General features: G+C 35.8%; 2 protein-coding genes across 3 annotated transcripts; both read right to left on the reverse strand.

Annotated features, from left to right (window-relative positions):
- Positions 1-1,335: 1,335 nt before the first annotated feature.
- LOC100248963 (phosphatidylinositol/phosphatidylcholine transfer protein SFH8) lies at positions 1,336-7,483 on the reverse strand. 2 transcript variants are annotated; one of them, XM_002281393.4, is made up of 14 exons: positions 7,272-7,483; positions 6,892-7,189; positions 6,712-6,811; positions 6,325-6,591; positions 6,145-6,222; positions 5,891-5,992; positions 5,710-5,759; positions 5,518-5,617; positions 5,278-5,376; positions 5,046-5,159; positions 4,080-4,209; positions 2,753-3,156; positions 1,711-1,785; positions 1,336-1,599 (listed from the first exon to the last, which is right to left on the reverse strand). In XM_002281393.4, the coding sequence occupies exons 1-14, from the start codon at positions 7,303-7,305 to the stop codon at positions 1,579-1,581; spliced, it is 1,872 nt and encodes a 623-aa protein (XP_002281429.1). In that variant the 5' UTR covers positions 7,306-7,483; the 3' UTR covers positions 1,336-1,578. The 2 variants fall into 2 exon arrangements, with proteins under 2 accessions (XP_002281429.1, XP_059591032.1); XM_059735049.1 differs by having other exon boundaries at positions 1,336-1,785.
- Positions 7,484-9,059: 1,576 nt separating this feature from the next.
- On the reverse strand, positions 9,060-15,416 carry LOC100855103 (bifunctional nuclease 2). The gene is made up of 11 exons (XM_003634323.4): positions 15,083-15,416; positions 14,222-14,527; positions 13,568-13,738; positions 13,402-13,451; positions 13,183-13,239; positions 13,025-13,090; positions 12,852-12,926; positions 11,156-11,274; positions 10,697-10,788; positions 9,410-9,465; positions 9,060-9,283 (listed from the first exon to the last, which is right to left on the reverse strand). Exons 2-10 carry the CDS (start codon positions 14,520-14,522, stop codon positions 9,413-9,415), a joined length of 984 nt encoding a protein of 327 aa, XP_003634371.1. The 5' UTR covers positions 14,523-14,527; positions 15,083-15,416; the 3' UTR covers positions 9,060-9,283; positions 9,410-9,412.

Genomic DNA, 15,416 nt, shown 5'->3' on the forward strand with positions numbered 1-15,416 from the left:
AATATTCAAAAAATTTATACATATATCACCATTTACTTTATATCATTTAATACAATTAAAATTAAATGAATTACAATTTTTAAGTGAGATATATTATAATCAAATATCATAATATTATTGTTAAATAATATTTGATGTAATTTAATCAATGTATAAAATTCATATTTTTTTATGCACGTATACAATATAATTGTCAAATATGATTAATTATATCATATATATATATATATATTATTTTTTTATAAAACAACTTTAAAATATCTATTATTATTTATTACATCATTTTTAGAGTTTTTCTCAATATTTTTATAAGTTTTGATTAATTTTAGACTACCTAAATTGTTTTCCAAAATATTCGTCGATATATTTTCGATATATCCGTAAAATTGAAATACCGATATATCTGTGATTACCTATATTTTCATCAATGACTACACATAAAGATACACAAATGGTAGGCAAACAACTGCAAATTTAGAGACAAACATGTGATATAAAGCTTCAATACTTATGAAATAAAGATGGATTTGTAGATATTGTATAATGTGAATAAAAATGTGAGCAATTAATAGAAAACACTAGAGTTCAATGTAGATAAAAGAAATGAGGAAATATAAAATGTTTTAAGAATCCAGTAATTGAATACACTTTCTATTATCTTTAATATTTTTTATGATATGGTGGAAGAAATGATTTTCTCTATTGTATATAGGTATAATTTATCAAATTATATTAAAATCTTATATACTTTTATGTAAATTATTTATTTTTACCTTTTTTTTTTAGTATCACAAACTCTAAGAAGAAAATTTGTAAAATATGTTTTTATTTTATCATTTTTTTAGAAACCACGAGCAAACATGACCAAAATAATTTTGGTGTCGCTTGTTTTTACAAACAAGCTGCCATGGAACCCAGTTGAGAAGCCTTCAGGCCTAAGCACGGCCCATCACACCCTGCCCTGCGGCACTATTTCTTCGGAGGTGGACCTCTTATCATCGCGGGAACACCTATTCAGGGTTATGATAAGCAGCTTCTGAAATTCCAATTTCGTTGGTAGTATTTGCAGGCATCGCTGGAATTGTTAACTTCCGAGAAAAGCATTTTCTCTGCAGATTATGACCAGCTCTTCCTCGCAGAGGGATATTTGAATTACAGTATTACTCGCATCAGAAACTCGGGAGGGCATCCATTTTTTATTTTTTTATTTTATTTAACCACAAGTGATATTATTGGGAAGGTGCAGGGAATGGTGATGCATACACCCCATTACCATTCTAGTACGGAGAAAGAGTATCAGCTTGGTTATAGTGAAAATAAAAGGCACGCAGGCCCTGAGGCAATCCAAGGAACCATTATTACCCTAAACCATTATTGAAAAGAGTATGTTTGTGAGGGGGCGCATGGCATGGGCTTTTATTTACAACAATTTTTTAATCCTTCAAACATATAAAACCTCGTTGTTAAAATTGGTAACCCTCCCTTTAAGACATTTGGTGTGAATCCAAATATATATGTATTGAAACGCGATAAGTTAACATGCCGCTAAACAAGTGGTCCTCTGCAGCAATCTCTTCTTCACCAACAAAACTTCTTTTTCTGCTTCAGACACATTCAAATATAATCATTGGTTCATGAACGCAAGGAAAACAGAAGCCAAATTGATCTTTGATGACAGATTCTGTTTATTTTATTTTTTTTGAAATTTACCTGGGACTTGGCTTCTTCTTGCCTGTCTATGTATGCAAGAAGTTCTTCTTGTCTCATTAAAGCTTCATGCAAAGCCTGCATTAGAAGAAAAGCATATATGTCATAAATAAATCCCAAGTACATGGGAATACATATTAAGAGGCCAGTGAGTTTAGGGAGGCTGACAAGCATTTTGCCAGCTAACATAATAACCAATCCTGACTAGAATGGTATCAACAGCAGCGGAAATAATAGAAGCTAAAACCGTCTTTTCTGACACAGAAAATTCCTCATGAAAAGCATTTTTTTTTTTTTTTAAGTGAACAACAAGCATTAACAGGCAAGGCCAAGGGCGGCAGTTCTAACTGAATTCAGCATTTGAGATTGATTGATTGGCTCAAATCTCAGAATCAGATTGTATTACTTTGGGGCAACTGAGAGGGCTTTAGCTTATACATCCAAAATTAAGGTAGTATTATAAAAAGTGCCTCTTTGAAAAGATTTATACAATAAAAGACTGCAATTTATTATTTGAAAAGAAAAAAATCAAATTCTGAAACTACTTCCTATGGATTCTAGCAAAGCATCTCTTCCCTATCTTAACCAAAAAATTCCTTCTAAGCCTCATATCCCTATCTTATACTTTCAAGAGTTTTAGCATGTCACTAAACATGCTTTAAAGTACTTTTAACATTGAGGAATATTTTAGGTAATCAAAAAGGTTGTAACAATCAAGGCAATTTGGCTGTAAAAACATTCACATAGCTACAGTATACAGAGTGTCAATCCGACGGCTAAAGAACATGGACAACCATATTCTTAATATGACCCAGTGCCTGTCATATATGATCCCAATAGGCAATAAAGTGTGTTCACAAGTGATGCATGTCAGAGATCCAGAGCCAGTCTTGTCACCTTATCAAAATCAGTCATAGGGTTGAACTAAACAAACCATAATCTGATTCATGGCTAATTTTGTAAATTTGTGAAATCAGAAAAGCATTGTATTGATTTTGTAAATCCATGGGCTGCAAATAAATTAAATCAGTTCAGATGAAGTTACCTTCTTTGTAGCAATTAGCTCTGCTTCTAAGGCATCCACCCTACAAACAGCAGCATTCAGCAACTCTTCTTTCTCATGAGGCATCTTGAATGGCTTTGCCTGCAGCAAGTCCACCTTCTCCTCAAGCTCGCCCACCCTTTTCAGAACAGATGAGAAAAGGTCTGCCTCTGTCAACCTTGGAGCTGGTGAAGGAGGACGTAACTCCTCCTCAGAAATTGGTTCAAGTGTCAGGTTGGGAATGTTGTGGCCAGAATTGGACACAGAATCAGGAAGTTTCTTAGTCACCCGGGATGCTACTGAATGGAAAAGAGTAGCAAGGGCTAGGAAGAAGGTTATCAACACACCCCAAATTTTAGCACACAAACCTTCTGGAGTCTTTTCTGCTCTTGGCAGAGAAAGTATCCCTGCAATGGATTTCAATCAATTTGCTCAGTATCCAAATCAAAGTCCTAATTCATAACAAGTGAAAAAGGCATGTTCCATCATTGTTGGAGTAATCAAATGAAATTGGGTCTGTGAGAAAGAGCCATGGATCTCTGAAAAAATAGAGAAGACAAGAAGCTAAAAGATCATAAAGAAAGCCATGGGTGGTCCTTTAACCTTCGCTTGTTAACTGTTATCTATAATCCCTAAAGACACCACCACAGCCATGTTGTTCAAAGTTCCATTCAGAGTTCACTTTCCTTCTTGCTTCCATATCCACTGTTGTCTACAATGCTTAAATTCTTAGATATTTAATATCAAAGCATGTTAAAAGAGGAAAACACATTCCTCTGCTGTGCTGTGGCTAAGATTTTCCCTACTAGAGCAAGGTAACCCTATTGAGTGGAGTCCAGCTAGCCAAAAGACCATCAGGCAATCTAAACAATTGAAAAAAAACAAGGAAATAACACTTAATACCTCGATATGTTTATAATAGATGACAGGTGGTTTCATGCAAGTTGAATGTTTTAAAAGAGAGGAGATCTATAAAAGAGAACATAAGTGGAAGAAGTAGGATTAGATATGCTTTAATTGAAGCCATGGCTTAAGAGTTCAGACATGCTGGGACTCTCTTGCCAACTTGCACTTGGAGAAATCAAAGGGAAAGATGAAAGTTCCTCCTTTTATGAATTTATTATTACAGGAAAAGGTAGTTGACTCTGGTTTTTTTCCACCAAATGGTGGAGTTGTCAAGAGAAAAATTAAGAAATGAAAATTTTTATTAACATGATTTTTGCAACACAGGCTTTATTAACTTTGAACTATATTCTAATTTTAACAACATATAAACACCAGGTTACACAGGGAAATCAAGTTCAACAAAGGTGCAGTTGGAGTTGCTAACCTCTTGAATCACAAGGGTCTTGAAGGGAGAGTTGCTTCTTCCATTCCGCATCCACAGCCTTATCAACCATGGGCACTTCATCATATTCAGAAAAGCCACCAGCAGAGTTTACCTTTCCAGCCATCCTAACCTAAGAAATCATTGAAATATACATTAATATAATAGCTATAACTTTAACTTTAATGAGGTGATAATCTATCCAAAAGGGAAATTTTGATGGGTGACATTAACAAAATCACTTTGGAGTCCACTCACTTTGTACCCATGCTACTGCCAAATCACAATGTTTTGGGGTTGATTTATTCATTCTACTTAAGAGGCAGAAATAACACAGCAAAACGCTATGTACTCCTTGAAAGAAAAGACTAAGCAACCATATGAATGCTTACTTGATCATTCCTTCACTGGTCTCTGTTGAAATATTTATATGAAGATAAGAAGAGAAATTTGCAACACTCATTTTTTTCCAATACATACAGAGCAAAATCATGCAAAACCATCCACTCTTGGTTTGCCTCCTAACCAAACATATGTCATCTACTTATCCAATGCAACAGGCCCATTGAGACAGGTGTCTGTTTCCAAATTGAAAACCTCGAAAAAAAGAAAAAAAATCCAACTTTATAATGTAACCTTGGCCTGGTTGATTCCTATCAACAAGAAAATATGTCTTCTGTCTAGAATGGACAAAGAAATCCTAAAAGAGGAAACCCTTAGCTTAAATAGGTGGCTTGATATGTATAAATATTGCAGTTGAACAAAAGAAGTAGAACTTAGAGAATTGGAAAAGAATATGAAAAATGAAGAGGCTAATTCATTACAAAAAAAAATGCTTTTATATAAAACAATCCCTGAACCAAAAATACAAATTTTTCCCACAACCAACTGATCCAATTCTATGGAAACTCATCAGATGTTTCCTGCCAATTATTGTTAAGAGTTGTAAAATGTCTTACAAAAACTTACTTCTTCACGGACAGGAGTCAACCTTGGATGCAGATAGCCCCTTGTTACTTCGGGAGAAGTGAATTCTTCCACTTCGGATCCTGACTCTGCCGTAGATGTGTCACTGCTTTTTATCTGACTCAAAAATAAATAAATAAATAAATAAATAAACAAAGACTATCCTTACAAATAAATTCTACAGATTCAACTGAGTCATGAAAAAAAAAAAAGCTCATGTTTCAGGGTATCATACCACTGAATAAATTGGCTTTTCTTTAGTGATTACTCTTCCATCACTGTTTGAAACAGTTACTATTCGTCTAGAAAATTGTGCTTCACCACTGAGAACCATCTGCACGCAGACAATCATGTCATTCAAAACATTTACAAAGTACAATTTCCAAACAAGTGCATTAGAAGATAGGCTAGAAGAGTGACTTGATCAATTGCACAACTGAATCAATATTTAATAGTTTCAAGATGACAACCAGACCTTTAATATGTTTGGATCTTTCCACGGCCCCTTATCAGACTTCAAACAACCTCCCTGATCTGCACAGATACAGCTACCACCGAGAAATTCGGGCAACTCACTAAGAAATCACCAATATATTCAAGAAATTTCAAAAAGTTAGTAGGCTTGAATGCAAAATAAGTGGTGAGTCCAATACAGAAAAGAATTCACCTTGCATCAATTATTTCAAGCAATTTGCTCTGGTACTTATTACCAAGAACCTGAGGAAAATTTCCAAAAACAATCACTCCTTATGACTTCTGTTAGAAGTAAAGAAAACAGCACAGTGTACACTTCTAACAAACAGGGAGATCATACTCTAAACAGATTAAAATAACTTCTTTTAACTTACATGAATCTTGGAAGTTGTTTTTGGATCAAGAAAAGTCTTCACGGTGTTCCAGAGCAGCCTAAAACCTGGACCAGCATTAATGATAAACATTTGGCAAAGTGTCTGCAGAATTGATGTTTAAATGTTATAAGGGAGTAGTACAACATTCAAGTGCAGAATTGGGATTTAACCCCAAATCCTAATAATCAACATGAGGGTCAACTGTGCAATTATCATAAACTCATATAAGGGTGTTAAGCATTGAAACTCCATACCTCGGGATAGTTGTCTCCATCAATTTTCTGCAACCGCATAATGAGGTCTCTTGCATTTTTGGTTAGGTTCTTAAAACCCTGAACAATAAATGGTTACAAAGAGCAAAGCAGGAATGTGAACATACTCCTATAAGCCAAACCATATACTTTTGGATTAACATAAAACCAAGGAAAACATACCACGCCTTGAACATCTAAAAGTGTTGTATTTGAATCAATGTGCCTCTTTGCTGCAACAGAGCAAGCAGGAAACTTAAATGCAAAACACTTTTCAAATTCCTGCACATGGTATTTCACATACCGATCCAAAGTTGTGACTTGAACCAGCTTGTTTGAATCAACTTTTCCAAGTCTTTCAATATAAACGGGTCTCCCCTCCTTATCCACACCGTGATAACCCTGAGGATAGTACTTGAGTACTTCGTTCAACTCTTTGAACTCAAAATCCTGGGAGAAACATGAAATCTCAATTAGAACAATGTTAACAAACCAATAGATCTGAGAAACCAGTAATGGAACATTGCTTCAGAAAATAGAATCTAATCATGGGATGAAATTTGAGATTACCTCCAAGATAGTGTCGGTGCCGAAGTTTTTCCTCCAGTGAATCATTTCGGTCCACATGTGCTTCGCCTTTTCCATATCAAACTTCCTGGCTTTCAAAAATCTGCAAAGATGGCAATCCCTGAGAATGAAGCTCTGTAGAGAAGTAGCCAAAATCAGGAAAAAGGCAAAGCATTGTAAGACCTCAAGAGCATATGATAGTCATCATGTCTATCGGGAAGCAAGTCATCGGAAATGAGCGCCTGTCGAAATGCTTCCACAGCTTGAAGCTCCTCCACATCTCGAACATCCTTGATGGAAACAGAAAGGAGGTGATCGTGAGACTTTCTCCTGCCCTTTTTCTTGAGAGAATGCTTGAATTTACTGGAGGCATTGATTGCTTTCTTCTTAAGATTCCCAATTCTGGTCCTCCTGTCATCTTCCGAGTTTTCGAAATCCGATTTCCGTTCTCTTCGTTCATCGTGATTGGCCCCCTCAAAACCTTCACAACATCAACAAAAAGGCCCGTTATGGTCATACATCCAATATAAAATCTAGATTTCATGGAGGGAGGGTGTGCTTACAAGGCCTGGCGAATCGGTCAAGTGGGCCGGACATGTCGATGCTCTCCGATCAAATATTCGGCGACTCCGACCGCCGACAGAAACTCCAATTCTCTGAATTCAGATGAAGAATTGGATCTCAGGATGGATCACCGCGTCAAGGACTCAAAGGGAAGGAGAGAGAGAGAGGAAATTTCAAACGCTGAGAGACGTGTATGTAACTATGTATGCAGAAATAAGCAGGAGGCTGAAGGCTGTGAGGTGGGGTTTTGCTGGTGGGTCCTACTTATGACACTTGCCGCGTGGCACCATCGTGAGACTGGCGGGAATCTGCCGACAGCCGCTGGCAGTTATAGCATGTCCTTATACGTTTCAACCCTTCCTTTTTCTGCTTCATCTTTTTAATTTTGCCATCTTCTTCCTATTTCTACTCTTCATCTTCCCATGCTCGGTCCATCGTTTGTTGAAAGGTCGTATATGAGAAATCTGAATAAAAAGGTTCTTTCCATTCCTATTTTTCTATGACCATTTTAATAATGTTAAGTAAAAGACATAAATTAATTGTACATATAGTTAAAAATAATATTTTATTTTCATTTTAAAAAAACTCCCACATCATACATGATTTAAAATATTTTTTTTTTATTTTAAAAAATATCTTTTAAAATTGTTTTTGCTCAGTAATAAAAATCTATTTGAGATTATGATTTAAAAATAAAATTGTTGGTCAGTATTTTAAATTGAACCTTTCATTTTCATGAGGTATATGCTACAAAATAATGTCATTTTCATATACACAGGCGTGTTTTCTTTTCTTTCAGGTTTCTCCTCTCCCCCCACACTTTTTTTTTTTTGTTTTAAATTCAGAGGAGGAGATATTGCGGTTACATGAATTCGTTACTGGATACTGACAATACACTAAATATAATTCTATATGATTCATTCATCCGTTTATTATTAGCCAATTCAAACCCATCTCAACTCATTTATTTGGCCATTAAAGCAGCCCCCCCATAACGCCAATTAGTGGATCAGGGATCAGCACTTCAGTCGACTGTGATGTGTCAGCAAGCACAAGCAGGTTCAAGCTAATATTCCATATCCAACTGGGTTGCACCCAAGAATTCACATTCCTTTCATTCTTTGGCCTGGTCAAAGTCATCATCCAACAAGGCATGTTAAATGTACCTCAATCGGCAGCTCCGTATTTATTTAAAAGCCTGATAACACCACAGATGTGGTCCATTGCAACAACAGTAGAAACTAGTAAAACACAATCCTCATTGCTCACTCCCCCTCTGTGTCATCAGTCCTCACAAATCACCGACTACCATATTTTAAGGCCGCAGCTGGCACAAGTTCCGTTACCGGAATATGAGCCACAGGCTCGAAATGTATATGATATAACACCCAATGACTCTTATTGGAAGCCACGGTAACCCCATTATCTTGAGATTGATCCAACACGACAATTTCATCCGACCAGAAATACACATATCAAAGCTCCATCGACACTGGGTTTGCTCATGACCCACGGGAACAAGAAAAACAAATTTAAAAGGTAACACTGCTCCTTATCCTCTGCGACACAGCAACAAACAATGTTTTTTACCCAGGTCATCTTTGTTGGGAGATTTGCTCCTATGCTAACCTGGACTGACAGTAATTCTTTGACCCTTGGAAACAAGGTTAAACTTAATTTATCCCTAACACCACACATCCTAGATCCTGATACTTTTCCCCAAAAGGAGGAATTGCAACCATAATGACGCACACATTAGAATGCAAAGACTGTTGTGCAAAAAGAAATCCAGGGACAAAGCAAGGTAATTAGAGAGGGGATAATAGGGAAAAATCAACAAGTGACAAGTGCTTTCAGCATTACATCAGTAAATCAAGTTTGTTTATATATACACATATTCACAAATTTACCACAAAGATATAGGGGGAAGAGAGGAGCATGATAAACTACAGAAGTGGACATCATCAGCCTTGAACAATGTTTTATCTATTTACAAACTAAAGTCTTGGAACTGAAACACCCAAAAAAAAAAAAAAAAACCTCCATTAGATTAATTGCAGGTGAAGCAAGCAAGCAAGCAAGAAATTGAAACCTGCGTACTGGCATTGGATTACGAAGTATAAAAATCATGACATGCCTGTTATGTCCAGTTCCTCTTAGAACGAAATTGGGTGAGTTTGTCCCGCCACTGAGCTGTTATTGAACAACAGAATCATGAGAATTCAAGGACTATTAACCAAAAGAAGGAAATGTCAACCCTGATGCAGGTGTATGTTTAGGTGTCTAATCCTTCACAATTCAAATTTTATGATACAAAGACAACTAAAAAGGATCCAAAACTAAGATATGGAATAATAAAAGAAAAAATCAATTAATAATAAATCGAAAGTGAAAATATCCATTTTAAAAGCTCTCATATTTTCCCTCTTATCCCAAAATATTCTTATAAATATTCACTTTTCAATTAACCATTTTTTTCTCTAATATATTTATTACTAAGAAAGAAGAAAGGATAAAAGGATATCAATGAAAAATTCAAATAGCCACCCAAAGTAAAATAGGAGTGTCTTGATAAGGCTCTCATACCCACCATGTTATGCCCTGTCGACATGGGTACATTGCATGAAATTGAAGGATCCAAGTATCAGAGGCCCCAATAATAAGCAGGAAAAAAAGTTGCATGGAAGCACTATGAACCCCACCATGTAGTGCATTTTTTAAGGCTTCTCCATTATTCTTATGTTTTCAATTTTTTCCCTTGAAGGCAAATTGATTGGCCACATGAGATTTGATTAGGAGACAAGGTTAGGTCTAAGATTAGTTTTTTTCCAGTCTAAGATATTCTAGGTATGACCCAGAGAACACCTGGCATATGTGAACTCCAATGGGTAGCATGGGAAGGCCTTCACTACAGAGGATTAACACCAGCTTACAAGTTAAAAAGGTTTTTATCTTTAACACAGATGGGAAAAACAAGAAGATAATGTATTTCAAAATCATATTTGAAAATATAAATTATGGACACCTACAAGTTCTGAGTTCATCTACTTACAATGCTTAAGGATATGCATCTTTCAATTTTTGTCACTCCTTTTTCAGTGACATTTGAGGTGATACTTGACTAAAGGAATGAAATCATTGTAACGACTTAATTGCTATCATGAACCAATACTTAAATATGTTTTGTGCCTTCAAAAATGAATTTCAGTTTCCAACTGATGTAAATTGCAGGAGCACCTAAATTTAACTCCGCCCACTTTGCCCTTTTTCAGGAAACCCCCCACCCAAAAACCCAAAAAAGAAGGGAGAAGAAAAAGAAGCAGAGGAAGAAGAAGATTTGAGATAATTTCCATCCTCAAACAATATGTACTAAACAGGTGAAATTTGTGCTAAACCGATAAAAAGAGACAAAATAGAAGTGTACCAGCATCTCTATAGCGTTCCTCAACTGCTGCAATCAGCATGTTGCGCACAAGATCAAACTCCTTTGTTTCAATACAAGGCTGACCACTGGGCCTGAAAACATACAAATTTACATTAAAACCTCCTTTTTCACCCAAGGTTCAATTTACACATAATTCTACAGGCTTGTTCAAATTGATAGCATTGTCATATTGTGAGAATTCCTATATCTCATCATTAAAGGTGCTTCAGCCATTAAATTAAACTTAAAGTTATTACACTAGACAATGGCAATAAGGGCAAATTTCAGCAAAAAGTTCTCAATTTCTAATTTTAAATACTTAGTTTGGTCAACATAGATCTCACAAACAAGTCATAGTAGCTTCTGAGGCACCTTATCCAGAGATAAGAATTTAATGCATGAGTTCAAATTCCCCAGTCAAACAAAATAAAGAAAAGTGATCCAGGATTTAAAATTTACCTATCAAGTTCTGTGAATAATAAGCCATCCGAAGAAGAGGCCTGCACCGACACCTTTGCAGATTCAATGACTCTCATTCCATCGCTGTATGCCAAATACTTATTAACTTGTATTGGCACCTGCAGAGGATAAGAATAGGAAAAAGCATGTGATTTATTTGAATAAGAACTTAGGGCCTTTGGTCATGCAAAAATTCATTTTCAGAGTTTGCTAAATCCACCTCAGTGAAGAACCAAGCTAGAAGATATACAACACCACTGGCCCACTACTGCTGCTTATAATTAGGAATATGTAAGATAAATAGCCAATTTTCTGATGACAATAACCTATGTAATATAAACCATTAAAAGGACAACAAAATGTGTAGTATCTCACATAATGATCAATAGATATCAGCTTCACAATTTGGGCCACAAAAAACACTAACTTAAGGTTTCTTCTCATTCAATCTAATATTACCTTGAAAGCCTGCTATAGTCAGAATCCATTTTTTTTTTCTGACAACATCAAACTCAAACCAAGTACTCATCTTTCTCTTTTTGTTCGTTAGCTCTAAACAAATCAAAGGCACTATATAACCACAAACTTTCCCTCACAAATGGTTAATCCATCATATACAACTTAGAAGCTTAGATAAAGCTCTAAATCTCCATCAATTTGCATTCCAATTTAATTTCCTGCAAGTGATGCAAAAAAACCACAGAAAATCTAGCTATATCTCACAAGCTCATATGCTACAATTTGCTAAATCTTCATACATAGGTCATACATGAGAAGCAAAAGAAAACTACAATTGATCTCCATCAATTTGCATTCCAATTTAATTCCCTGCAAGTGATGCAAAAAAACCACAGAAAATCTAGAAATATCTCACAAGCTCATATGCTACAATTTGCTAAATCTTCATGCATAGGTCATACATGAGAAGCAAAATAAAACTACAATTGCAGGAATACTTGGCATCAAAGAAATACAGAGTTCTATCTTCCTACCAGCAAATGGGAATGGTCAGGAGCACCAAAAATGGTTCAACATCACCATTCCTGGATGGTTAATCCACAATTTCTTAGTGGTGTTCTTGATAAAATATGTCAATGAATAGAAATATTTTTTTTTGATAGAAAAGAAGATAAATATATTAAAAAGGGCCACCAAAAGAGTGACCCATGGTTTACAGAATATTTGCACCAACCATCAAAAGCCAAAACTACAAAACAAGAATGACTTAAGCAACACCGCCCTCAACAAGATCCCAACCAATTGAAAAAACTTAGAAGAGTTGAACGAACATCATTTATAAACAACTTTGTTTCCGACCAAAGAAGAGAAACAGAAGAACTTTTTAGACTATGGATTGAAAGCTCATCCCCATCAAAGGCAATTCTATTCCTTGCCTTTCATATTGTCCAAAATAAGCGTAAGAGACCCATTCTCAAAACTTTCCTAAGCTTTTTACCCACGAATGAACCATGCCAACCTATGAATAGAAATTCATAAAGCCTCTTGGGTTTGGAGGTACTAGACTTGCTTGGTAACCTCTTCTAAATTACAATAATGACACCTATTGGCAATAGCAGTTCTTCTGCAGAGGACAATACAGATAAAAACTAGTTACAGATTGGCATCTGCAAAAGATACTGTGACCAAATAAAAGCATGTATAAAGTCACACAACTCACACCCACAATGAAGAGTACCTTGCATCTAACAGCAATGTTAATGGCATCTGAAGGTCGAAGGTCAAAACTGACGCTCTCTTTTTCATTACCCACCTGCATCCACATCCAACATCATGTCAATTGATCACCTGTATCCTCTAATGAAGTACAAGGCAATCAATTAAAGAACAAGGGGTACAGCAGGAATATGCCTTTGTGAGGTATAACTGAGCAAAATATGCCTCGTGTACCCTCTTGGTGACTCGAACAAGCTTCACCTGCAGAAGAGGATTTTGAAGTCAATGTCATCAAAAAGAGAAATTTAAAACCATGATCATGAGGGCAGGGGGTAGAACAAGCTCAAACTTACAGCATAGCCCATCTTGTCAATCATCTCTTTCATTACTTGATAGAGAGTGGGCCTGGCCTGCAAAAACAATCACCAAATTCTATACTTCCATTTTCTTATTCAAGACAAATGTATGCTTACTTTGAAGGGTAAAAAAAATAAAAAAGTTTCACATCCTGTATTGCACAAAGGAACAATAATCTTGCCTCAAATTAATAAATAATGTAAACAAAAACATACAATTTGAACATTGCGAACTGCTGCCATGAGCAAGACACTTGGCATTTCCACTGGAATCAAAAGCAAACAATAATTTAAGGGCAAAAGACGATAATAGACTCTCTAAATAAGGTCCCAGAAATAACATTATCTTATTTTAAAAGTAATAGATGTCAGATGCACATACAAACAATTATTGGGAGAAGCAGCCCAGTTCCATCTTCCATCTTTAACACAATAGCAGGGTGTGGAGCATAATCTGGCATATGCCCACCTTGAGGGTTGTTATGGACACATCTTAAGTGCCTGCCATCTCTCATTTTAATCATGAAACCATCTGCACCACTCTTCACCTCAACTATATGGAACAACCAGAGAGAACACATCAATTTAATGGTACATTGAACAGAGCATAATAACAAATTTTCCTAATTACAACTAGTGAATCTAAAAGCAAAAGCGGCTTTAAGAATCAATACAAATAACTACCATATAAGCTTATAGACATTGACATTTCCATCTAGTCTTCAATATATGGTCTTGTCAACACAAATAACCACCATATAAGCTTACAGATACTAGAGAATCTAAAAGCAAAAGTGGCATTAAGAACCAATACAAATAACGACCATATAAGCTTATAGACATTGACATTTCCATCTAGTCTTCAATACATAGTCTTGTCAACACAAATAACCACCACATAAGCTTACAGATAATGACATGTTTTTGTATTTTAAGCAATGGGGAATATAATAGGATTAAAAATTCATAATTATAAAAGAACAATTATCAGAATGAAACCTGAAGAACAAGTAAATGATTAACAAGCTTAACATACCAGCTTCAACTACACTGGAGTTGACATAATCTTCATCATTCTCATTGAAATTCTCTGCCATGCTACCATTACCATCCGAGGAAGAACTGAAACTACATTGCAGTGTCTTGCACTTACGCGTATGAAGTTGATGAGGAACAGAACCCGCCTTAGTCCTACCACCACAGTTCCCCCTGAATCCCCAGAATCCACTTCTAAAAATCTTCGTCTTCTTTAAGGGAAGACTGACCGGTAGGGTGTAAACTCCTGCTTCTTTTGCGCGTACAGTGGGGCAAATTACAGGTCCTTGCAAAGTTCCCATCTCACCTAACGGAAAGAATAAGAATAATATCTGAGTGGAACGAAAGAAATTGAATATATATAATAGAATAAAATAAAACGCCATAGAAGAAATAGAAAAGAGAAACATTAAATAGTACAGGGAGCCTTAAGAGTTCAAATGGAAGCCCCCCAACCCAATCCGCAACCCACAGTTTGTTTGCCTCAGTTATCAAAGGACTTGACATTGGTTTTAATTTCCGAATAACTACAATTATAAATAAGGAATAAAACATCCCAAGTCAAAGTAAAAACAAAATTTCGAATAGGACGGTATTGACTCAACGGATCAAATTGGATTTGCATCCAATTGCGGCCTTTCAATCCCAAGGATGAATAAAGTGTTCATGCTATCGGTAATCCGTATACAGAAAGGTGAAGATGATAAAGATATCAATAACTAGAGCATCAAACAACGAGTAGTCTCTGCCTCTCGTAACAATTCTAACCAATCCTATAATCGTAAAAAAAAAAAAAAAAAAGCCTCCCATAGGAAAATCACGATTAAAACACACACACACACAAAAATGAATTAAATCGCACCTGACGTCCAAAAAAACACAAAATTCAACGATTAATCACCGATCCCCAGCACTTCACTTTCCAGATCCTATTTCCTCAGCTTTTTCCCGAGAATCACGAATTCCAGAAACACAAGTTCGATTTCCAGAAAAAAAGAAATCGCTTTTGTAAATCGATCGGAAGAAAGAAAACCCTAAGATTGCAGCAAACAAAATAAAAAGTTTATTATTAAGATCTAAAAGATCGACAATGAGTCTCGGATAAAGGAAACGAGAGATAGATGAGAAGATAAGAGATTCTTTCTTGGAGTCGGGAGAGGAGATATTATTAGTATTACTACTGCTTGGGGTTCAAT

This window comes from Vitis vinifera, chromosome 18 (genome assembly GCF_030704535.1).
Source record: "Vitis vinifera cultivar Pinot Noir 40024 chromosome 18, ASM3070453v1".
Classification (NCBI taxonomy): Eukaryota; Viridiplantae; Streptophyta; class Magnoliopsida; order Vitales; family Vitaceae; genus Vitis; species Vitis vinifera.

Excerpts from the sequence above, each read along its gene's own strand:
- LOC100248963 (XM_059735049.1), bottom strand. The coding sequence starts at position 7,305 with ATGTCCGGCCCACTTGACCGATTCGCCAGGCCTT. Across the intron at positions 5,760-5,890 it reads AAACAACTTCCAAGATTCAT|GTTCTTGGTAATAAGTACCA; the intron begins GTAAGTTAAAAG and ends AATTTTCCTCAG. Across the intron at positions 3,157-4,079 it reads AGACCCTTGTGATTCAAGAG|GGATACTTTCTCTGCCAAGA; the intron begins GTTAGCAACTCC and ends AATCCATTGCAG.
- LOC100855103 (XM_003634323.4), bottom strand. The coding sequence starts at position 14,522 with ATGGGAACTTTGCAAGGACCTGTAATTTGCCCCACTGTACGCGCAAAA. Across the intron at positions 13,452-13,567 it reads GCTTCTCCCAATAATTGTTT|TGGAAATGCCAAGTGTCTTG; the intron begins GTATGTGCATCT and ends TTTTGATTCCAG. Across the intron at positions 13,240-13,401 it reads CAGTTCGCAATGTTCAAATT|GCCAGGCCCACTCTCTATCA; the intron begins GTATGTTTTTGT and ends TTGTTTTTGCAG.